We start from the raw sequence: 25,201 nt of genomic DNA on the forward strand, positions 1-25,201 counted from the left end.
TGTCCCCCCCCCCCCCCCGCCCGGTGGCCTTACCCCCCCCCCCATACAACAGTGGATGCGCACAAGATATATTGCGCAACAGAGCAAAGTCTGGCCTCCGCCTCCTCCTCGCACGTTTTTGTGAGCAGAGCAGTGCAGCCAGCCATTCATCCAGCTCCTGCTGATAGAGCAGCATTCCTAGCGAAGCCCTCGGAGAGCAGCGATGTTTTCCTGCAGAGCGGCCTGGCAGAGGTGTGGGCCCGTGGCGCGGAGAGCAGCCTACAGGTTGCCCCGGGATGGTGAGTTCCATCACTGCCATCATCACCAAACACACACCTAAACTCGTTTCCCCCGTTTTTACTCTCCCTCTGTGGTCATCGATAAACGTGACGTGTTCTCTTCGCCATCTGTTGCCTCTTGACTCAAACCGGTGGAATAGTACATTTTGTCCTCGTGCGCGTTTCTCCGCATAGCTACATCACCATGCCGGAGAATCAATGGCTGCGCGTGCGATGTGAAGGTCATCTCGGCTTTTTAGCTCAAGTTTGACTGAAAGGCGACTGTGGGCCATGTTTGTGCCTCTTCTTGAAGCAGTGTGATATTTTAGGCCGGACGTTTAGCTCACTGAGATCACTGAGATGTGGCCACACTTTGAGCCCTGCTTGGAGTGTTTCATAATGACTCCAAACACACTCCACACAATGCAGTGTTAAAGAGGGCGGCAGACTGCCAGATCTAATCAGTCAACCGTACTTTGCCAGCTTGTTTCCACACTTGACACAATAGAAGTGCTTTGATAGGTTCTTTTTAGAACCAGTGTACCTGTGGTGGAACCATTAACACGTAGACGAACGTGGCACGCGCTGTCCTCACTGTGAAGTGAAGGCCGTTGGAAGTGTCCCATGATTTTGGCATGTATACATGTGTATGTGACCTTCACCAGGCTGAGAGTCGCGTGGAAACATGGTTGCCGCTGTTCGTCACGTGGTACGCTTGTATGACTGTGAAGTCATGTAATGAGTGCAGAGGCACGAGAAGCTATACGTTCAGAGGATGTCAGCGTGCGCCACGAACCGGCCGGTGGCTGCAGCTTCTCCTCTCATCTCCGATGAGCTTACATAACCGTCAGATACTCATGGAAACACGGGATGGTGTCGCCTTTAGCACCATTTCCTCTGTTTTCACTGTCTGGCATCACGAACATGCGGGTTCTAGTTCCGCCTAAAAGAACCTGCAGAGTCAGAGGAAGTCTTCTTGCCAGCTGTCCGCCACTGCTGGAATGTAACTGAGTGCATTTACTCAAGCACTGCACCAAAGTATGAATTTTAAGGTAGTACTTCACTTGAATATTTTCTTTTCATGCCTCGTTATACTTTTACTCCAATACATCTCATAGGGAAATATTGTGAATTTTACATTTTACTACATTAATATGACAGCATTATTTACTTTACACATTAAGATTTTTGCATTCAAAAATATAACAGTCATAAAACATACTGTTTTGTTATATCTAAAGTTACCGTTAATTTAAACAAGTACAACTGAGATGATTAGTTGATAAGTAAGCCAATTCACAGAAAATGAACTGCCAATTACTTTGATAAATATTTTAGTCTTTTTTTATCATTTTGAAGTGGGGCATGCTACTCTACATTTAGATTTGATTTTGTTTTTCTTTTTTTTTAATTTTGAGTATTTTTAATGATTTTTTTGTTGTTGGTTTTTTTTGCCTTTTTGGCTGTGCTTTCTTTAAAAGATTTTTCTGTGTTTACTTGTATTTTTTTTCTGATGGAAACATTTGCTCCACATAATATATTCAAGGACTATTGGGAATTTGAAAATCCAATGATAAATTGGGTTTTTACAGCCAAGTCATTTTGACAAGTTAAAAAAATTGGTGCTAAACTAAAACAAAATAAGCCATTTAGTTATATGCCCTAGGCCTAAATAAAAAAACAAAAGTTCCTCCCTAGTGTTCAAAATCTTTTTGACATACCTCCTCTGTTCGGCACCACCCCTTCCCCTCTCATAAATAACCAACAGTCCCTAACAGCTTAATAGAAAATACAAACAGACAGGACTGTAACAAACACCAGATCAACTAAAGGCCCACTTACAAGCTTTTTCTGGAACTTTCAGCTGTGAAAAAAAGAAGTGGAGCTTGAGGTTTGCATTCTTTAGCTCATGCTGGGCTACATTTAGCCTCTGACTGCTCAGGTGTAGCAGCTAATACATGTTAGTGGTACGTAAAAATCGTTTTTCTCCTTCCCTAATGTCCAGCCTGCCCCCCCCCCGTGACTGTCCTGACCCGACTGCTTCCCCTTTTGACTTCTGCCCTAACAGAAAGTCTGTGCCTAAAAAAAGACAGTAGCATGGCTAACCTTCCTTCAAGGGCTTGCCTGCCAGGCACGACAGGGGGCCTCTAAGGAGGTTACATCAAAATAACATCCACTATAGATCCGCTATGTACCCATCAGTGATGAGACACACATTCAGTCCCTTCCCAGTGCTCCCACTAAACCAGAGGATGGTATCATGGTCTAATCCTGTGACTTCTTGACCTGCGTCCCCTCCACTGCTTGTGAGTTTTCACCACCTTATCCCACTCACTGGAGCCTGACTTGAGCCGATTAGCCAGTATAAATAACAGGGTGACGGGGAGTGTGTCAGAGCCTTGCGCTCTGGATTAGTTCCTGAGAATATGAAGAGTTTAATACCCTCAAAACTGGACAGGACAACACTCCACCAAAACTAAAACCTCAGCTACTAGCTGATAATGAGACATTGTTGTCCTCATACAGGACACAGAGTCATTAAAACTAATGTGAAGGCAGCAATTTGTCCTGTTACTGACTTATTTATTTTCTCAAAGGAATTCATTTGAGAGTATTTTGGGGTGCAGAATCCAATGATCAAGCATAGTATGGTATAGAATGTACTGCATTTAAATTTAGAACATGTGCATTTGCCCCCCACTTCCAAATAAAAGCATGATGGTACCAGATTACTTATTTTTTGAAAAAAATTAAGACATTCACACCATAAATTGATGCAGAAAAGGCACAGAAGTTCTTCTGAGTGCAGGAAATTAGTGTATGTGTGGCAGTATTGGACAGTTGGGGTTGGGAGCAACAGTGAACTTCTATTTTCTTTCTTTTAAATGCATGTGTCCTTTTGTATCATTCTGTGATCTCTCTCTAAATTATATAAAGCAGCAGGGGTGGGTAATTGATCTGTAGAGCTGTTCACAGATGATCAGATCAGACTGATGGATGAAAGGAGTGGCTGTTTGTGAATGAATGCAAACTTTTAGACCCAGCAGAATGAACAGTTAAGTTTCACTTTCATGCGCCTGTAGTTCTACTGCTCCATCTGTGCCCAGAGTATGCTCCGTGCTTCAAGAGCGGAGTATAGTGAATATCTGACTAGTATATATTTCAGCAGTGGTCCTAATGATTGGTCCAGCAATAAAAATAGAAAAAATATTTGTGGCGGCAAATGTTTTAATTATGGCAGGCTGCCACATATAAATGAACGTGTGGGGAAACCCTGAAAACTCTTTTGTATCCTTTTTTTCCCTACAAATATTTCTTCTATAGTATATTTTTGGGTTTACTTTGTTTTCTATACAGGCAATCTAATATTTTCTTTTCTTCTTATCGTAGGTTTAGACCTAGCCTACATTCATTTGCTCTGTACCAAACAGTTGTAAATTGTGCTCAGCTGCATGTTGTCTGTAAGTGTGATTCTGTGGTGTTTGTGAAGGGTTTAAGTGAAAGCTGATGTCAAAAGAATTAGTTGGAGGTGCTGGCCCTGGCCAAGGTTTTTCCACAGCTAACAAAATGTGCTTGTTTGCCTTTTTATTAGTATTTGGTCTGGGAAGAAAATGCTTTACTAAACTTAACAAGATGTTTGCTTAGTCAATCGCCTCGGGACTAGTTCACCTGGAGCTGCAGCAGGGACTCGGCCAAACCTCATTGCGGTATTTTTATAACCGGTTGAAACCAAACGAATGTCTTCTCTTTCCAAAGGTGAGGAGCAGAGTGCGTCATCTCGCAGGCGCCAAACAAGTGCTGACACGCATATTTTTGGCAATCTAAATCTATTGTGCTCAATCCAATCAGAGAGGGAGGCATCATGAGCCCACAGAGCGCTTTAGTGTAAATGGGATTGGTGAGAAAGCACCCTGAGACAGACACAGCTGAAGATTATAGGTTTGTGCAGCACATTATTCCTACCCTGCTGGATCTTTTCAAAGCCACCAGGGTCCGGCCACAGGGTCAGCACATGCAGGTAGCGCAGCTGATGGGAACTGTGAATGCAGGGTCTTGGATCCTCTGTATTCTGTCACTTTCAGCAAATGTGTCCCTCTATTAACCTCCTCTGATACACGTAGAGCTCAAAGTTAAAACACACAAGGAAGGCTCAATTATAGAAAATATTGAGTTATCTAATAATTCACAGTTTTAGTAAAATCTAACATGTGACCTTTAACCCTTTCCAGCTGTGCCGCGGCGGCAGATGTCCTCAGTTCCTGGTGGGTCAGGGGAGAACATAGTCTACGCCCTGCTGTGTAGTGGAGCCTTTGTTGGTGCTGTGTCATACGTAAGTTGTGCCATTTAAACTTCAACATGATACGATGATATTAATCCCTAATTCAACAAGGCTGACAGTGCTAACCTTATTTCCTCAAAGGGTTAACCACCAAAGATGTTCATCATGTCACTCATCTGTTTTTTTTAACCAGCGTTTCCCTCAGAATTAGTTTGTGTGCATCACTGGCTGACAGATAGAAGGAACCACAGCAAAGTTTTGTGTTTTTTTTGTGTTGTTTTTTTTCTTTTTTTAACCCTTTAAAACCAGGATGACATTTCTTGTGCTGCTTTCAGATGCCTTCACAAGTATTTAAATTTTATCTAAGAAATTTACTAAATTCATATAATTGAAAGATTTTACTTTTAAAACCTTGTATCTGACTTTAAATGTCAAATGGCAACATCCTGGCCTCCCTGGACTTGGGATAGGAGATATGGCTTAAACATAATATTGAAATATTTTTAGGCTATATCATGATGTGCCATATTTATTTCGATATTTTGTAATCTCTAAACTACTATAGACTACTAAAATGCAAGATTATTAAATGAGTTCAATTACAATAAGTTAAATAAAGTAGATTCTGTCAAACATTGTTAAAGTACTGTTATAATGAAGGTGAAAACAAAGTGCTGTCATAATTAAATCAAAGTAGATCCACTGGGGCTTTTATTTTGAAGCACCCAGTGTTTGTTTTAACTTAAAGCTTTTGGTTGACGGTAAGCTGTTAGCAGTTGGCAAAAAGTTAACCTGTTACTGCCGCACCTTTGTGTGAGGATTTATTCACTGTGAACTGTGAACAGACAGCTCTTCAGTTCATATATTTACCATATCTGCAAGTCACACTGGTGCTCTGTGGTCAAAAAATGTGACTAAAAAGTGGATGCCTGGAGCTGTGAAGATACAAAAACATGCCATGTGTGCTCAATTATCGTTCAGTTAGAGCAGCTCAGGAGTGTGTGAGACAAATCATGTTTTAGTCTTTTTTTCTGTGTGTATCTATGTGAGGGAGAGAGCCGAAATGCCAGTGACTTAAAAAAAGTGTCAATTTATGCTTTCTTTTTTTCTTCTTTTTTTTTTTTTTCTTTAATCCCACGTGAAACAAGATGATGTGAAATTGTATCTGGATTTGACCAGCTGAAACTGGGCAGCCTGATTTTATTCTATTTAATTTTTTACTGAAATGTGGATTTCTGGATCTGAATTTGTGAACATTAAAAATATACATACATTTTTTTCATAGTTTAATTTCATAGAGGTGAATTTATATCTGAGTCCAGCACGAGTTTTTGACTCTTTCCTCTCTCCACAGGCATACAACACTGTGACCTCGGACCATGCCAGGTTCAATCATCGTGTAGAACAAATCAAAAGCAGACCCAAGACAGAGTGGGTACCTAAACCATGGCCTCCTAAGAGTAAGTTTTTCTCACCTGCAGCTTGAATTTTCCACCCACTTTACCAGACTAAGAGCAGATCCCCTCCACTGCCTCACTGAGTGCTCTGTGACAAACCACAAAGGATTCTTGATAAATGCTGTTCTTGTGCTGCAGGAACAATGTATAAACAATGTGTACGCAGGAAAACCATGCATACACCTTTACCATCCCATAAAATGTTATTTATAAAGGATGAACGTGTGCAGCTCACATATCCTTCAGAGCAGTGTACACGCAGTTTCAGCTGAGATGGCTGCAGATAATACGATAGGAGATTAAAAATGACTTGAGATGAAAACTAGGTTTGTCAACTTCACTGATTGTTTCATTTATTTTGCAGCCATCACTGCGTTCTGTAAAATGTCAAAGGCATATTTATGAAATGCTGTTGTCGTGTAAACGGCCCCTTAGTCTGACCTTGTATTTGCTGGCTTTATTTTAGATCTGCCTCCAGGTTGGCATTTTTTTAAAATTTGAAACTCCAAACTTATCAAGTCTTAAAGTAAAAGGCTCTTAAACATTTCTTTCTTTAGTCAGTAGTGATTGCTGTTTTGTGGTGTTAAAATGACGTAAGTTGCCATGGAGGAAAAATTTGGGCTGTCTCATCATGATTCAGTAACTTGCCTAAAATGAAACTTTGTCGAGTTAGAGTGCTCTCTGCCAGCCAGTGACTGTACCGCTAAAGAACATTTAACGGACTGGACAGGAAAAGACACGTTCACTGTGTCTTCATTTTTTATTTTATTTAACAGTTATTCATACAGGTAGTCTCAATGAGACACAGGTCTCATTCTCGAGTTTCAGACAACATGAAATATAATAATTAGTTACAGACAGATTTATCAGTATAGTAAATACATTTCAATACTAAAACCAGGAGCAAGTTTCCAGCAATGCTTTTTCCAGGTTTTCCAAGGTATTAACTGTACTGTTTTTTGTTGATCAAACTGTTTGTGTTTTTTTCTTTTTATTTTTATAGTCAAAGGTCTAGGTGACATCTCACAACAATTTTGGTAGTAAGAATTGCCAAGTAAATGGCAAAATTAAAACCTAGTATATGGCTGGACAGTGATTTTGGGGTGAACTGTCCCTTTAAGAAAGCAAATTACTCCTCACATAAGGTAAATACCACCAAAGTAAATGACAGTGACATGAGCTTACTATCTAATAATCAGTCCCCTGATGTAGAGAGCAGAAGAGCTCTGTGCCGTGATCAGCACCACGTGTGAGGAGAAAATCTGTGGACAGCTCCTGGTGCTGAAATCAGGTCAAACAAACAGCAGATGAAAAATGAAACCACTTCATTGGATTAAACAAAACGCTATGATCCTTCATTGAAACACAAATGTATTTATTTGCCTCTGTCTATCTGAAAATGTAAACAGTGACTAAATGATATTGTTTTACAGCAGAATTAAGCTCTGGTGCATATGCAGGAGATAAACTTTATCCTTTATCAAAAGGTGCAGACTTTGTGTGTGTACTTAAAGCAGACCGTTGTGTCATAATGTACATTTTTTTATTATATTGGCTAAAGGTCAAAGATAGGTTACTGCACACAATACTACTTGCTACTACTTGCACTGTGATCAGTCTTTGCTGCTCTGCCATGCTGTGAGCAAGCAGATTGTTCACCCCAAGCAAAGGATTGTGGGACAGTCTCCGATTATCCCCTGCTTATTTCAGCTGTGACATTCCCCACTGACACAACACACACATGCAGAGACTGAGTGTAGCTGCCCAGCTCAGTCTGCTGGGAGAGAACCCATCCTGTTAGAGACCGCACGCATGGACGCACACACACACACACGCACGCACGCATGCACAGCCATGTTGCCTGCTCTCCTGTGTATGTATTTTTACCTCTGCTGCTACAGTGCTTCAGGACAGTCTACAGTTAAACAAATTTAGGTTTTTGAGGCAGACTAGAATGACTTCTGGACTTTTGTCAAAGTGGTTTAACAGTTAGGTCTTATTACATATTGTTTTATTTATTTATTTATTTATTTATGTATTTATTTGACAGTGTCACCTTGGGTTCCTGAAAGTTGTGATGGATATTTTGCAACATTTAGAAAATATTTAATGGATTAATTTGCAGAGAGAACAGTCATAAATTGCTGCCCTCATGCAAAAAAGAATTAAATCCAGAATTACATAGGAAAGAAAACCGTTCCCCCAAGTTTTTAACCTAATGATCTTTGTTAGCAGATTGAATTTACTTTATTTTCATAGAGAAGGTGCAGATGGTTCAACAGAAAGTCTTAGAGTGGAGGCTCCCCCCCTGCTAAAATGATCACTGGCAGAGTACAGACACCTGCTGCAGAGAGCACTTTAATCAGACTGAAAACAAGTTTTTTTTTTCTCTTGTCAAGTTACTCACAGAATGAATGTTTATTTGTGACACCAGAATGAATATTTATTTGTGACAGCTGATATCCCCTTACTGCCTGAGAGGTCATTTTAAACGTTGAAAGCGATGGTCAGCACAGGTTAAAAGAAATTCATCTATACTACCAACGTTAGTTTCTGAACTCAGAGATTCACTATCCCCAAATAATTTTTCAAATTCAGACACATTATTTTTACTTGCATGAACATCTAAAATGCCCAAGTTTAGATCTGTCTGTGTTAAAGGAGAGCAGTGCTGCAACACCAGCAGGCTGACATGGACAAAACAGAGTGTGGTAGAGAAATGACTGCAGTAGAAGAACATAGTGTTTCAGCATTATTATATTAAATATGCATAGATAGCGATCTTTAGAATTGATTAAGGACACCTCTTGTGACATCACTGATTTAGATGTTTTAACTTTTTAACAGTGCAGCAATACGTCTACCCAATGAGACTTAATGTTTCATTACATTTAATTGCTGTTTGTACTATTTGAGAAGTTTTTCCACCCTGGCTGAAATAAAATGAATCACCCATTCTGTCAAAAATGATGATTTGACAAAAGCTCGACATGAATAAATCTTCGATCCAAGCCATAAATGCATTGCGTCTGCCAAGAAGATGTCATTACTCAGTCTTTTCTGTCCCGTACCTCTTAATGTCCCTGTTCTAACCCCCCCCAATATAAACTCATTTCCTATAAACACAAACATCCTCTGCTCCAGCACACGGCATGTGTATTCTGTTTGAATATTATCAGTGTTTGTGATCACTGATAGTTAGCTGTTTATTTGTTCTGGCTAGTAGACTCTTAACAGCCCATGTTCTACTGCAGATGGATGAGATTAGTCTACACTACTGTTTACAGTAATAAAGCAGATGACTGCACTGATACCATTGATGCATCACTGTGTACTGACAGTGATGCTGAGGAGATAAACTCTCTATGTCAACTATGTGGTTTATGCAGAGTCAGGCTCACTGCTGCTATCAAGATCAATCATTTCTACTCATTTTCATTAAATGCAATAAAGCATCTTTTCCACAGCACAAAAAAAACCCAAAAACCTGCTAACATCTGGCTTTTTAATGTGATGGGAAAGGTTACAGTGTTAACTCCCAGGTCAAATGATTGCAGTAGACAGAAGGTATTAACCCTTTGATTCCTGGAACAACATAACTTAAATTGTCCTACTTTCAGACGCCATTTTACAAGTATTTAAACCTTTGAACCCGAAGTACATTTGTTTCAATTTCAATACCATGGGGAAAGGGCAAATGTCAAGATGGCAAGAAATGTTCTACAAATAAGAAGATATTGTTAGATTAAAAAAAATTTTTTTTTAAAAAAGCTCTGGAAATGTTTTTTTTTCTGCAAAGCAAATTTTTAGCACCTTTTTTCCAGGGCATACCCTTTTTTATTTATTTTTTTTTTTTTTACCTTTTCTTGTTTTTATGCTAATTTTCAAGTAATCATTTTATCTTATCTGCTATGCTTTTTTTTTTTTTTTCTTAACTTGCTCTTTGTCGTCTTCCCATGTTTTTGAAAGAAATTAAGCCAATTTTCAATTGGCAGTGATAAAAGTACAACACTTGGGTGAACAAGCTAATTTTAACCCCTTTACCAGCGAGATGCAATGATGTGCTGCTACAAAATGCTCAAACATCATCCCAAATTAGCCTGCAACGAGTTTAAGACTGAATAAGAGATATATTAAAAGTAACCTACGTAACATTTTTACTGGATTCCATGCTGCTTTCAACTGTTTGTTAACCTGTTTCCTGGCCTGTCTGTGACCGTGAACATAACACACCAGTAAAAAGATAACAGAAAGTTACACTCACCTTCTGCAGAGCCATGTGCACAGCTTTGCCCTACAGGCAACAGGAAAGGATTGACTCCTTTCCTTCTTACCGATTTTTAGTGTTTTTTTTTTTAGTGTGACGACATGTTTAAAAAACCTGCTTACATGTGCTAATTTTGTTGCAAGAGAGGTATTAGAAACAATTGTATCTAGGGCTGAGTGTTGAAAAATGCAGCCAATTCCAAAGAATTAATCTAAATTGTTATTTATTATAAATTGATTTTAAGGAATCTTTGTCCATCATCAAACCACATTTCCCTTTTTATACAAGCATCTTTAAAATGTTATGGGCAGAAGTTAATTGCTTGTTAGAGGATAAGTCCTGTGGTGTTATTTATATATATATATATACATATATAAAATGTAGAATATAATTTATAATATTTAAGAAAAATCATATCTACAAAGGTAAATAGTGGCCAGCATGTTAATTAGACATTGATTGAGATGTGTATCATTGTTTCTAAGATGAATGTAATCTTTTTCATGTTTTCAGATTCTGTCTGGAAGGAGAAACAGTTACGTTAACTTCTCAGACAGACAACCCTTAGTTCCCTCTTTTGCTAAACTGCATTTCTTTACCACTCATCAACTGAGTTACTGTTGCTGCTGCTTGTTTCAGAATGAAACTTATACTGATGTTTCTGTTTGCTTGCAGGCAGTGATGATGAAGAAGAGGGTAAGTAGTGTCATCAGACATTTAGCATTCATTATCACTGCCTGACAACCTTCTGAATGCTCACTGAGATGCTGTCTCAAGTTCAGGGAAATTTTGGCATGAGCTTGATTGTGCTTCAAGTAATTTCACTAATTTAACATTAGCCGCGATGAAAGCTCATAATCACACTAATCACTCTGTTTTTACCACTCAAAGTTCCTAAATGACAGTCAACAGTGAAAAGGAAATTAAGATGGCTCCACCTAAAATGGAAATGATGTGATTGCAGCAGCAGTCAAATCCAACATATACAGCTGCAGTCTGAAAGATGTCAAGCTATTGTATAATAACAGCTTCAGGTCATGTCATCACAGTAAAACTCAGAGGGGAGCTGTAAATTCTTATTGTGGGATACTCTCACTGTACTTACAGGGGTTTCAAGGCGAGACAAAGCTGTCTCTCATTCCGCAATTGTGCCTTTTATACGAAACGGTGAGGCAGGATAAAGGCCTGATATTCCCACCTCAAGCAGGCTGTGTTAAAGAGGCTAATTAGTATTTTATTAAAAAGGGACCATCTACAGTTTAAAGTTATTGTGCTGCTCACTTGTAATGCCACGTATGCCTTACTGTGCTGAAATTTGGGGAAATCTAGACCCTCTTATTAAATTTTGGAAAAGAGCTCTTAGCGTGTGTTTACACCAAACATGAAAAAAATGTTGGTTACTTGCTCGTATATGGTCTCTTGGAGCATTTTGAAACTCGTGAAAATTCGCCCTCAGCAGCTGTGGTTGTGCTAACGTTAGCTAAGAGAGGCGGCTAACGGCTAACGTGGTTTGTGATGAAAATCTCAACCGACAGACTTTTGCAACACAGCCTCACACAAAATTTTAAAAAATTTCAATTTGCATGAATACGCATTTTTGTGTCCTTCGCGTCCGTTTGTCCCGCGTGCCGCCTGGCATAAATTCGCGTCTGTGTGTGTCTTTACATCGTCTTTGAATTTTAAACACGCAGTGCAAAGCACTCGCACCGCATCCGGTGTGAACGTATGGTTATGATAATACACAAAGCTGGCTATTTTGATTCCACAAATATCTTTTATAGGATCTTTAAATGTGTAGGCATTGTGTATTTTTAGAACATTGGAAATACTTTTTTGAGTTGTAAACAAAAGCCTTCCGGTCTGTATTTAAAAAAAAAAAAAAAAAAAATTGAAAGAAGGAAATTATAATTGAAGAGGGTTGTTCACTTTTGAAACATGTGAAGTGAGAACGAATGTGAAATACAGATGTATTTTTTGGGCGTTTTGGGAGTCAAATTATGGAATAGACTCAGTGCTGAGTTGAAATTGTGCTGCTCTGAGTTTTAAGAATGCCTTAAAATGTAAAATGATTACAAATTATAATGTGAAATGATTATCTTAAAAAAAATCAAGATTGATTATAGTGTGAAATAATAGAGGATTGCAGTTTAGAGTATGCTGTTTTTTTGTTGAACAAGAGGAATAGAAGGAAAAAGACGCACAAGACAAATGAAGCACACAATAGCACATGGTATAAAGTGATACTCGGAAGACAGACACAGACAATACAACACAAAAAGCACATCACACACAAAACAAAATAAAATGCTAGACACAATAGCGCATCACAAGTGAATGTTTGTCAAATTAAAAACAAGTTAAACAGTCCAGAGTTCAGGGTCACTGAGGACAGAGCTGAGCAGCTTTTAACTGTCTTTTCAGTGTGTTTTTTTTTAAACCTTTTTATTTTACTTAAGTTTTTCCAGAAGCAAGCGTACAAACCGTAACATTGTGTAACATTACATAACTGGTCCTTTAATGCAAAAAAGTGAAGACATTGCACAGTAAGAGGTGCAATATAATGAGGTTAATTGATGACTATTTTGTACATCAATCTGATTCATATCCAAGCTGTGTTCAAAACCGTTCCCTATAATGGAAAAAGTGCACTATATATTGTCTTCAACATTTTGCAGTAGTGTTCAAATTCTCAGCAGTTAATTTTATCCACTATGTAGTGCATTATAGAAAACCTGCAATGCACAACAAATATGAGTGTTTATATGATGTACCCTACATTTTTCATCTGTATACCATAATGCAGTTATGTAGTGCACTGTTTAATAAACACTACATGGAGAATAGTTGAGTGAGTGAGCGGTTTTAAATACAGCTCCAGTGTCCCTTATTTAGACATTTGTCAAGACTTAAGTCCTAATGATATTGAAGTTCCAGATATTCCAACCCTTCAATGTCTGTCCTGTTGTCATTGTCGATAATCAGTCGCCCCTCACAGCGCCAGGCAGAGTTTTCCACTGATTTGTAGCTTTTACAGAAAAAGCTGATTGCCCAGATGGCGAAATGTTGTGTTTCAGTCAATTCCATGAGGAAATAGTGCAGAGGATTGCCTCTGAGCATTAAGACAGATGTGAGGCATCCAAATAATTTCCAGCATCCTGTGAGGCTGAGCTTTGGCTTTAGACATATTTGCAATCCATCCTACTCTGTAGATGTAGATTTTATCTCCGACTTCACCTGGCTTCCTATCTGACCTCTCACCTCTCCTTCATTTTCTCCTCCTGACTTAAAGGCCTTTGGTCCTCTCCTCTGACCCTTTCACTCCTCATTGTGTCCTTCAGTCTGTTGTGTCAAAGGCTTTAGATAAATGCAGTGTTGTGTTTTCTTCCAAATGTGAGTCATTTGCAGACATATCTGCTCCAAGTGAGACAAACTGGTGACTCTGTCATAAAAAGCTGATGACTTCTTCTCATAGAGCGATTGCCATCACCATCGCCATCAGCAGCCCATATCCATGTTTCACTTGGAGAGCTTCTGTGGTTGTTATTTTAGATTGACACTGTCATTGATGTGTAAATTGGCTTTTTTTTTTTAAAAAAAAAGCTAGACTTCTTTTTCTCCTCTCCTCTAACTCTCTGTGTCTTTACTCTTTCAGTGTAATGGTAAAGCTAAGGTCCTCTGTGGCCGCATGGATATTCATCCTAGAACTGGACTCTTTGGATCTGAACAGGAAATCAAACCCCCTCCCTCCTCCTTCCTCCCCTCCTGTACCACTAAGAAAGAAAGAGAGTGCTCTGCTCAGCCTAAAACCTCGGGACAGTTCTGTGGAGGACATTGGTTCTCTGCTCCGCTCATCATTTTTTTTGTCTCTTGCTGCTAAATGTTAATGTGTAACTCTGTGAAGAGGAGAAATGGACTTGACAGAAGTCTCCAAAACCACTTTTGACAGACTTTTCTTTTTCAATGGACTATCTTGTAGTTAGACACCACTCTGGGCTAAATGTGAAAAAATGGCTTTGTTTTGTGGGACTGTGGCCAGTTTCAACTTGGCTTTTGAGCATATTGATGCCAACACATTAGCATGCACTATTGTGAGTGATGGTATTCCATTTAACACAAGGAGTGGGCAAAAAGCCAATACATAGTATACTATGTTTTTTTGTGGCAATATCAAATCCATACATTGATGCCAAGTATTGATTTTTTAAAAAGAAATTATATAAATTATCACTGATGCATATACAAATTAAAATGTTTGGTAGCCAATCAATGGCTTTGTCAGTCCCCTATGAACACTTTTCTTTTTATTATAAAAAGTGAAGTGTCATTAACAGTCTAAACACATATTAATATTTGTGAAGAACAGATGTTTTTTTATGTCCCCAATTTTTTTCCCTTTGTTTTCATCTACTAGGCACATTTGTTTAAGTTCTATGTCCAGAAAACTGTATTTATAATTATCTTGCTTATTTTTATCACTTTTTTTGCTTATTTAATTTCTCATAACTTTTATAATTTTTTTTGTCTTTTTTTGGGCAATTGTTAAGTTGCTTGTTTTTGAATGAAACCGAACCAATTTGCCTCATTACCAAAGGGTTAACATAGACCTTATAGTCAGCGTTGTTTCATTATGCAGAATACACTTTTAAATGGAAACTTACAGTGATGAAAAATCTTCTGAACTGGCAGAAACACCACTGTGCCAGCTGAATATCATCACTCCCAGTAGTCAGTGCTCCAGTGTTTGGCAGCAGTTGATTCATTTGCCAGTCTCACACAGCTTAGTGTGTTTGTGTTGATGGTTAATGTGGAACAAATGGTGGAGGAATCTCAGTCAAAGATTAAAGACGCACAACAACCCACCCGGCTGTCTCACTGTCACACTCACTCTCACAGTTCCAGATAACTCATAGCTTGTTAACTGGATGGTAAGAACCAAGATTCAATGTCACCCCCTCTCCCCTGCACCTTAACCTCCCCCTCTCCCCTCCTTCCTGTCCCCCTCTCCCCTCTCCTGTCTTTGAGTTTGCATGCAGTTTATGTAGTGAATGTGTCGCCTGTCTTTAGTTCAGATGAAGTATTTGCTGCGGCAGTGGTAATTTGTCATGTAGTACTTTCAGATCAGGCTGCTGGGAAAACATGATGATCTGTTAGTAGCTATGTTTCCATCCAACTGTATCGGTCCGCAAAGTGTGTGTTCAGGAGGGTAGCACGGCTGCGGTTGTGTTTACACTGAATACAGTGGAAGTGTTGGCAACAGCTGGTTGCTGTCTGAAAGCACCTGACATTTGAAAAATCAGAGCTATTACGCACATGAACAGTGTTTCTGTCATCTGCTTTGTAGAGCTGCCACTTTTTCCCCAAAACCCAAGTGTGAATGAATCAGACCCAACACTAATTTGTTAAAATGAATTCCAGTGAAACCCACCCACAGGAAGTACTTGTGCCCTTTTATTACTGTCAGCTGGTGTCTTTTAAAAGGGCAGCAAAAGGCTGAATCTTTTTATCAAAGGATTTTTGATTTATGATGTGGAATCCAAGTGCTTCCATGCATCACTTCTCAGGTTTCTCTGCTTAGCACAGCGCGCTAGTTTCCTACTTTTATGCATCAATGAAGAAAAAAAGTCTGTATTTTAAGTAAGAAGCGCATGCCTGAATGTACAAAACATGAGCTTTTGTACTAAGGCCCAAATCACTACACACTTGTTTCGCTCTGAGCACAAAATTAGCTTTTAAATAATATTATACATTATTATTATTTTCTTTCATTGAGCTTATTTTATTAATCAGCATCAGTCCTAATCATAAATATCAAATATTTTTTTTCTTCATGATGCCACTATGCTCTTAGATGGGAAAAAACAAACAAAAAAAAGAATTATATTCAAGATGCTACATGCAAAGGGGATTTTTGAGTATCACGGTCTGGGATATGTCAATGATTAGCAGCAACATTGATTGTGACAGTGCACCTAGTGGAAATGGCATGTATTTTCTCCATATGCCAAATATGGTAAAAATTATATTATCAGGTGGAAAATAGTAAAAATGACAAATTCCAAGGCAAAATAATAGAATGCATGTTTTTATGCTTTGATAGCTGTGGGATCAAAAACTGCATTGCATTGAATGGGTTTTAATAGTGCATTTTTTGCATTAAACAGTATAAATGTAACAACCTGATGATGAAAGAGCAAACCATATTTACCATCAGTCAGAGAACAATAACAATTATGAACAGTTTCTGCTAATGGCTCAGTAGCTAAAAAGTAATCTTACCAAATAACATGTTGGTTTTCAATTTCACAGTCTCTTGACTCCAAGACATTTGTTTGCTTTTCTCACATCCGTTTCTCATGAACTTCCAATCAGAGTGATTTCACTCACTGACAGGCTCCAACAACTCCAACTCCAACGTGCTGATTCAACTGAACACAGCCGAACAGTGCCAACAGTTTGGGACACACTGCAAAAACTAGGACTGTAGATGCTCTCAGACAGCCAACCATCTACTTGGTCTCAGGGCCCTAACACAGCTTGAATGGAAACTCAGCTACTAATCAGATATTCACAATATTATTATGTGAATATTATGCTGCTTTGAATCAAAATATCTCATTTGAAGAGGGATGTTTTGCTTGGTGTGTGTGTGTGTGTGTGTGTGTGTGTGTGTGTGTGTGTGTGTGTGTGTGTGTGTGTGTGTGATACACAATGATAAATATGATTAGGATGTGTAGCTGACTGCTGGCTGCTCACTGTCAGCCCTGTGAATCAACCCCATGCTCTGGCTAATCCACTCCTCCTGGCTCTTGTGTTCCAGCTGCAGAGGAGGAGGAAGCGGCAGCTGAGGAGGCTGCTGCAGAGGCTGAGGTTGGCGAAGAAGAGACCGGTGAAGCTGCGAATGGTGAGGCCGAGACTGTAGTGGAGGCAGTCGCTGAAGCAGTCGCAGAGGCCGCTGAGGTTGTCGCCGAGGTGGCAGAGGACGTTGCAGAGGTTGCCGGTGAAGTGGAGGCAGTTGCAGAAGAAGTGGCTCAAGAGGCGGAAGCTGTCGAGGAGGCCGCCAAGGCTGTTGCAGAACCTGCTGCCGAGGAGCCCGAGAGCAATGGTACGACTTCTTCACCTGATGAGGAGGCAGCTGCCTCTGAGGCCTGAGGTTCCGCACATTCACTACAGGGAGACACACACACTTTCTATCTCACCATCTTTAAAGTAGGGATGTCCTGATTCAATCTTAAACATCAGTATCAGAGCCAATCACGGCATTTGTTTACTGATCAGGAGCAAGGAATTTTTAGCTTATAGAGCCATCTGATCCTTTGTTTTAGGTCAGTTATCACACACGTTTTAATATATGCACAGCAACATGGACAGCTACCATTTTCAACACTCATTCACCCAGCTGTCTCTATCTTTCCTCTCTTAAGCTGTTGTGTGTGTAAGAGCAGGGGTAGACTGCAGACTGTAAATTTATGTTATTTACCAAAGTTATGAGCGCTTGTTTTCATTTCAGCTCAGTGTGATAACATTAGCGCATGGTGTTTCTCCGCCCAGCTCAGAGGAGAGGAGAGCAGTGAAGAGCTTACTGCAGCCATACTCACCCTTGCTGATACGCGAGCTTCACGAACAAATAGTCAACATGGCTTATGTATTAATGAAGTGTAATCCACCTAAAAGATGTGAGGACAACAAAAATAAACACTCAAGGGAATACAGTTCATTCACGTAACTCAGACTCAGGCTGCATCGAAGCATCTCTCTTAAAGGGACAGACCAAAAAGGCTGATGCATTACAGAGCTATTCATTTATTCATATTGTCAAGCATAGGTCATACATTGGCTTGGTTTTTAATAACTTTAAATAAGCTTTCTTAAAGTGTGCACCGTGTAGCTGTATTATCTAGAAAAACAGAAGTATCAGATTGGAACTCGGTATCGTAAGATACTCAATATTAAATGACTCGGATGGGTGGCAAAAAAAACATGATTGGGACATCCCTAGTTTAAATCACTTTAAAGAACCACTGATAGCAGGTCTTTTTCTTCCCTCACAACACTGGAACAATAAAACTGATAACTTTCCGTCACTGGTAACTTTCAGTCACTGTCTAGATCCACTAGGTTTTAGCTGCTTCTCCTCAGGTGCCGGGGTTCACCTGTTATTCACCAATCTTCTTTATCTTCCTTATAAATGTATATTTTGTCTTGTATTTATTGGAGTGGGAAGAAAGGGCGGATTGAGCGTTTCTTGACGTAAGGATGACTTCTCCTGGTGTGCAGTGTAGATCACTGTGATGTGTATATCTGTTGAGATTATTATGGGAGCTAGAGATGTCACAAACCAGCAAATACACCTCAGCAGGCTCCTGTTGATTTACAGCTGCACGCCACAGTAAGACGTTTCCAAAGTGTCAGTGAGGTCTCCATGTGGCTCATTCGCAGTTATGGGTGAAATAAATGTGATCACTCTGAGTAACAATCATCCAGTTTGGCCTTATTTCACAAAGTTAACATGACTTAAAACCAGCCAATTTATATCAGGTTCCACCAACCACACACAGGGAAACAGACGTGGAGAACAAGCAGGAACAAACGCTGTGATATTGTTGCTATCTTTTTGTTTAGAAGCCCCTACTGCTATTTTACAGGATTTGACCAAACGCTGTATTTCACTGAAACATCTGTAATGTTGTACTTCTTGGCCCAGGCATCACAGAGTAGGCTGATAATTGTTAAGCTGTGCCGCAGATTTGTAAATCCAGCAAGATGAGATGGCTGTGTACAAAATGTAACTGCTTAAGTGTGTTCTTTTCCATAAGTGTAATGTGCAACTCGTATTACTCATCAGGTGACCAACCCAAATGTGATCATATTTTTATTTTGCTTATAACTGGATAATGAGCACTGTGAACATTAAACGTTAATACAAAGTCATACAATAAAACCTTTATGAAGCCGGAAAGGTTTACTGCCGTCTTTAATTTGTCTCAATTGGTCTTTTTACAGAAGTAAAGTAAGGACATTGACAGCTATTCATTCCAGTTTACCCATTTAAAGTTCCTTTATTTTCTCAGAAATCCAACAATTTTCTGTAAATGATGGAAATTGACATCTCATATTGAATGCAAGTCTTCAGTCAGCTTACACACAAGCCTGCTCTCTTTGTTTTCTAAGTCAGCATTTTAATCGGCCTGATTAAATGCTTACTTAATAAATGCATTTCATATGCATTGCATTTCCTTCTCACTGCCCTCTGCACCCATTTTCTCTTTTCTACACTGTCACAATGCACTGGGAGTTTGGTATACATCAAAGTGCATCCCTTTTCCCGTGTCTTTTACTTTTACAATGGAAAGTTACAAGGTCAGTATGGACAACAATTTCAGAAAAGCAGTCATTGGCAACAAAGTCTTTGGATCTCAAGACTCCTTCCAATAATTCTGATTAACAAACATATTGTTTATAGTCTCTTTACAGATACAGTTTATCAGCATTCCTGTATTACAGACGTTATAAGTAACAAGAAATTGCATAGTTTGTCCACCTAAAAGGACTAACGATTTCTATAAAATGTCCAAACCAGTACGTGCTATATCCCCGACAACACATCTTTAATACAAACACACATTTGCTGATATATTTAACTGTTTCAGCCTCTCAGATCAGTATATGTATTAATTAGTCTTGGCTAGTATGTGACATTTCACACCTTTATACCTTTCTGAAATTTCAGCTGGGTATAAGGTTGATGATGTTATAAGTGTGTTGCGCTAAATCCCCCGACGGCAAGTGCACTGCTTACTCTTAGCTTTTCAGACAATTAAATACACAGTAGAAACCCACAAAATTTTAAGAAAAGTAATACACAGTTGTTTTCCTTATTAAACAGAAAAATACAGCTGTACACCCACCTTCCGAGTTCAGCTTTCTCTCAGTCACTGAAGACTGACAAGACTGCCTCCTTAATTTATCATAAAACACACTTCATTCAAACTTGATAGAAACTAAATAAAACTCAACCAAACCATCTTGGTTACTCTTACCAGTAATCTTAATAGATTAAGATGAATTACTAAATAGTAAATCCACTGTTCGCACAATCACCAGCTCTGGTTTGGTCCAAATAAATCCTTCATTCACCAAGTTAGATGCAAAAAATCAGTTATTCCCCACAGTCTCTCTCTGTCTGCTGGCTGCCAGCTGTTGACAGTCCTGCAACTTCTCCCTCTCTGTTGCGTTGTCTTTCAGTTCATCTGCCTGTTTTGCTAGTAGAGACCGCAGACTGAGCTCTGGTGGCACATGCTGAACAGTATATACAATTGGTTTAATAGAAAGAGGAGCGCTTGTATTGATGACGGTATTGAAAAACATCCCTTTTATAAACACTTCTAAATCCCCTGGTATACTGTAATATCATGGTTCTGCCCAAGACGTATATTAACCTAAAAAATCATGCATTTGTGCCAATAGTCTCTAGAAGTGCATCCAAATCCCACAAAAATTGCCAGCTATTAATAGGTGCGCTGTTTTTGCTTTTGTCTGTATAGAATTTCTGTGTATAATTCCTTTTCTTTTACGGAAGATCATTGGTTTACGGCACTACATCAATGCCCCCTATGACTTGCACTCCTTACCTGTAATGCCCCCGTTTCTTTTTAACTTCTTCCACTGCTGGGAAGCAACACGACACCTGCATGTAGTCACACTCCACCAGATTTGCTTAAAGCCTCTCACAAATGTTACGTTTGGCTAACCACCACAAGTTGTCTGAGCTAAATGTAGGAAAATATAACTTGAGCATCAGTGATGTTTGGATGGCTGGATTTTGTGTTTCAGTGCTGCTGGCAGCTGCCTCTGCTGTACCAAAGATCACTGAAGTAAATGAAGAATTGGCACCTGCTGTTGAAGACATCAAAGAGTCCCTGGCACCAGTAGAGGAACAGCCTGTTGAAACTGCGCCGGTTGAGGAGGTGATTAAGTCAGTAGAGGAGGTTACTGCACCAGTGGAGGTTGCACCAACAGAAGAGGCTACTGCACCAGTTGAGGTTGAACCAGCAGAAGACGCTACTGCACCAGTAGACTTGGCACCAGCAGAGGAGGCCCCGGCACCAGCAGAGCAGGCCCCTGCACCAGCAGAGGAGGCCCCTGCACCAGTAGAGGTTGCACCAGCAGAAGAGGCCCCTGCACCAGCAGAAGAGGCCCCTGCACCAGCAGAAGAGGCCCCTGCACCAGCAGAAGAGGCCCTTGCACCAGCAGAAGAGGCCCTTGCACCAGCAGAAGAGGCCCCTGCACCAGTCGAGATTGCACCAGTAGAAGAGGCCCCTGCACCAGTCGAAATTGCACCAGTAGAAGAGGCCCCTGCACCAGTGGAAGTTGCACTAGTAGAAGAGGCCCCTGCACCAGCAGAGGAGGTAGCTGCACCAGCAGAGGAGGTAGCTGCACCAGCGGAGGTTGCACCAGCAGAGGAGGAAACTGCACCTTCAGCAGAGGCAGTTGCACCAGCGGAGGTTGCACCAGCAGAGGAGGTAGCTGCACCAGCGGAGATTGCACCAGCAGAGGAGGAAACTGCACCAGCAGAAGAGGCAGTTGCACCAGCAGAGGTTGCACCAGTTGTTGAGGAGGTCCTAGCAGCAGAAGAGGCTGCGTCAGTGGTAGAAGAGGCCCCTGTAGAGCCTGATGTCACCACAGCTGTAGCTGAAGAGCCTGTCACCGCTGCAGTTGTGGAAGAAGTTGCAGCAGCCCCTGCTACAGAGGTAGCCAGCCCAGCGATAGAAGAAGCAGCTGCAAGCGCTACAGAGACCGCTGAAGAAGCTCCCAAAAGAGAGTACCTTGTTGTGGTTCTGGAAGGAACACCTAAAACTGAAAAACGGCCCAAGGTTCTGGGAGTGGGGTCCATGACCGGTAGAATCATCCCAGCTCCAGACGATGACGATGCTTCTGCTTCTGAGGTACCAGTTAACTTTGTTTTTAGACTGATTGATTAAAGACTCGATGTATGGATCATGATCAGTAAACAACAACAATTCATATTATTGAATACGGTACAATGAAAAGATTTTTTATGTTCAACCTAATAAACTTTATTGTTTTTTGTACTTATCATGATACCAATCATGATACTATCATCTGTTACCTGTTAACCTGTTGAATGTTCCAGACATGTGTTTTTGAGTATTCCACAACTGTACCAGTCTTTTGTTGCAGGCACCAAATTCAGAATCAGTGTATATTTATTTTTTAAAAGAACAAAGTTTATTAGTTTGAACATCAAATATCTTGTCATTGCATCATGTTTTTATTTATGCTTTATACAAAGTGCCAACATTTTAGCAATTGGGGCTGTAGATGTGATGAGCAGATGTCTCAGCCTTGACTGTAGAGTGTAACAGTGTTTTCAGAAAGGGTCAGAGAGACCCGTTCTGATTAACGTGATATTTCGGTAAACTTTATGTAATGAAACGTATACCCCTGATCTCAATCAGTGGGCTCTTGAAAAGCACTCTAACATGGATTTTTAAACTCTGCTACTCAGGGTAGGCGACGTCTGCTTAGGATGCAAATGCAGTAGTTGCAAATAAGGTACTGAGTCTTTGATTATTTCTACTATGATAGAGTAGGCTGTAGACATGACACACTTCTCATTAAAATTAAACATTCCCACTCTCCACATCCACATTGCTTTACAACAGGTTCAAATACTCTAGGGATGGGTAGTTGGTTTATTTTACACTCCTCTTGACTTGTGTTTCTGTTCTCCATCACAGTAAACAGCTCCTGATTGATGACTTCTATCCTGCTGAAGAAGAGGATGTGCCTTTCTCCAACACTTACCCCTCCTCCCTTTACCTGTAAAACTGCAAGCAACTAATATGTAGTGCCAGAGTAAAGATGCACACTGTGTTTAGATCAATGTCTGCTTTATGGAACCATCATCCCAGCATATTAGCAGTGCCCATTATTGTGACACTTCACACCGATTTCCGTGTCTTGTCGGTAGCTGAACATGTCTGGTTTATCTTTTATTAGATAACATATCTTGTTACTTCAAAGAATTGCAACCTGTTTACTGTTGTGAACAAAACTGAGCCATACAGACCCACCTTTTTTTCTGTTTTTTTTTTTTTTTTTACTGTTACAGTGTTTACTGCCTCAAAATCACACCGGTGGAATTTTGTCATAATTATCACCACATCCTGTTAAAGGGGAACTTCGGCATATTTCAACCCGGACCCTGTGTTCCCTTTTTTTGCATCCAAGTGACCCGGGGAACATTCTTCTGTACCTCTCACTTGTTCTGGGGTGTTTTCTGTCTGAATTTAGTTTGGAAAGGTGACTTATTGCTGGAAGAAAATGTTGGAAACGTTACTGAGAGTTGGAGAGAGGAGTGCTAGTAATAGTTTATGTTTGAGTCTCTGAAAGATTTCAATATCATGGCCGAATACTAAGCTAATTCCAACAATGTGAAAAAGTCTGCAAGATATCAGAACAGGACTTCTTGTAAGATACAGAAAAAAAATTTGTTTCCATGTAAGGTCCTTTTCTGTAACATCATCAGAAACTCTAAATAACAATCTAACCTGTCAATGGCAAAAACAAACAAATGTAAACTGACGGGTGCACCTGCCCAGAGTGATTACATCGCAGCCTGTTTTTCTGCTGCTGACTGCAGCACTCTCTCTCAATACTTGAACAAAAATGTGATTCCCATGACTCACAGAGAAACAAAAACAAGGGAAAATAGAGTCCAGGTTGTGAAATACCAGAGTTCCCATTTTACTCAGGTTCTCCACATACACTTGTAGTGTGTGAACCATCTCTTAACCCTGTAAGACCAGAATCAACATCACTTCTACGCTGCTTTCAGACGCCCTCATAAGTATTTAACCCTTTGAAACCTGAGCAAATTGATGCAAATTCTTTCAAAAACACAGGGTAAAAGCAGTGAAACTTGGTAAGAAATGTTCCGCAAATTGCAGGAAATTAGTAGATCTACAATTGTTGTTAAAGCTAGGAAAAAACCCCAAACTTTATTCATTCATATTGACATTTTGGCACAAATTATATCACAGAACAGTATAATTCTTAAGCCCTTTTTTCAGGTCATTTTCTTGCTTGTTTTTAACTTAATTTTTGTTTTTTGTGCTAATTTCCATGTCATTTTCTTGTTTTTTTTCTGTTTTGTTTTTTTCCCCACTAATTATTTGTTAATTTGGCGTTAATTATGTTGCTCTTTGCCTTCCCATGCTTTTTTTTTTTTTTTTTTAAAGAAATTAAGTCAATTTGCTCAGATTTTAAAGGGTTGAAGAAGCAATGGGGTGTTTTAGTTCACCAGCATTCTTTACAGTACCCTCAGGTGTCTCCTTGGCTTCCCTTGGTGTGAAGATGAACAACTGGAAACGTGCTGCAGTTTGTCGTTTTTATGAAGAAGCACTCTGGCCCAGCAGCCCACATTCAGCAGCTACCTCACTGATCCTTGTGTTTTCAGTCTCTAAAAGGACACTACAGACCTCTTCTTGATGCAGTCACAGTGTTACACTTCCTAAGACTTCAATAAGCACATCCTTATAGCTGTCATTTGATCCTGTAAAACGGTATAAGGCAGACATTAGTTGTATTTTTTTTTTAAAAAAAAGGTTGATTTTGCACTGAAATTGAAGAAGACTGCTGCTGCACTGTTCTCACTGAGTTATAACTCTAAAGCATGTTTCACCCTTGGCCACATCCCAGTGGCTGAGGTCACAGCTGGTCTGTTGCCTTTGACAGCTGTTGGAAAACACCAGTTGTGACATCTTTGATTTGGGTGTGGCCAGAGATGAAACCAGCTTGAAAGTTGTGATCCACTGAGAGCAGCGCAGTAGGTGTGTTTGTCTTCATATTCAGCGTAAAGTTAACTTTTAGGTGAGTTTGTTCCTCCTGAAGTTGGTAGACAATCTGATTATCCAGTGAA

The 25,201-nt window shown here is 39.8% G+C and overlaps 1 protein-coding gene across 3 annotated transcripts; it reads left to right on the forward strand.

Moving 5' to 3' along the window:
• Positions 1–111: 111 nt before the first annotated feature.
• Positions 112–24,381, forward strand: mgarpa (mitochondria localized glutamic acid rich protein a). 3 transcript variants are annotated; one of them, XM_042492712.1, is made up of 8 exons: positions 112–278; positions 4,487–4,587; positions 5,891–5,996; positions 10,936–10,956; positions 17,078–17,362; positions 21,091–22,202; positions 22,787–22,833; positions 23,019–24,381. In XM_042492712.1, the coding sequence occupies exons 1-7, from the start codon at positions 203–205 to the stop codon at positions 22,820–22,822; spliced, it is 1,737 nt and encodes a 578-aa protein (XP_042348646.1). In that variant the 5' UTR covers positions 112–202; the 3' UTR covers positions 22,823–22,833; positions 23,019–24,381. The 3 variants fall into 3 exon arrangements, with proteins under 3 accessions (XP_042348646.1, XP_042348647.1, XP_042348648.1); XM_042492713.1 differs by lacking the exon at positions 10,936–10,956; XM_042492714.1 differs by lacking the exon at positions 22,787–22,833 and having other exon boundaries at positions 23,019–24,380.
• The last annotated feature ends 820 nt before the right edge of the window (positions 24,382–25,201 follow it).

Source organism: Plectropomus leopardus, chromosome 9 (assembly GCF_008729295.1).
Source record: "Plectropomus leopardus isolate mb chromosome 9, YSFRI_Pleo_2.0, whole genome shotgun sequence".
NCBI lineage: Eukaryota > Metazoa > Chordata > Actinopteri > Perciformes > Serranidae > Plectropomus > Plectropomus leopardus.

Bases quoted from the DNA above. Each gene is read 5' to 3' on its own strand.
- mgarpa (XM_042492712.1), top strand. From the start codon at position 203: ATGTTTTCCTGCAGAGCGGCCTGGCAGAGGTGTGGGCCCGTGGCGCGG. The intron at 5,997-10,935 runs GTAAGTTTTTCT...GTTTGCTTGCAG, and splicing joins TAAACCATGGCCTCCTAAGA to GCAGTGATGATGAAGAAGAG. The intron at 17,363-21,090 runs GTACGACTTCTT...TTTGTGTTTCAG, and splicing joins CGAGGAGCCCGAGAGCAATG to TGCTGCTGGCAGCTGCCTCT.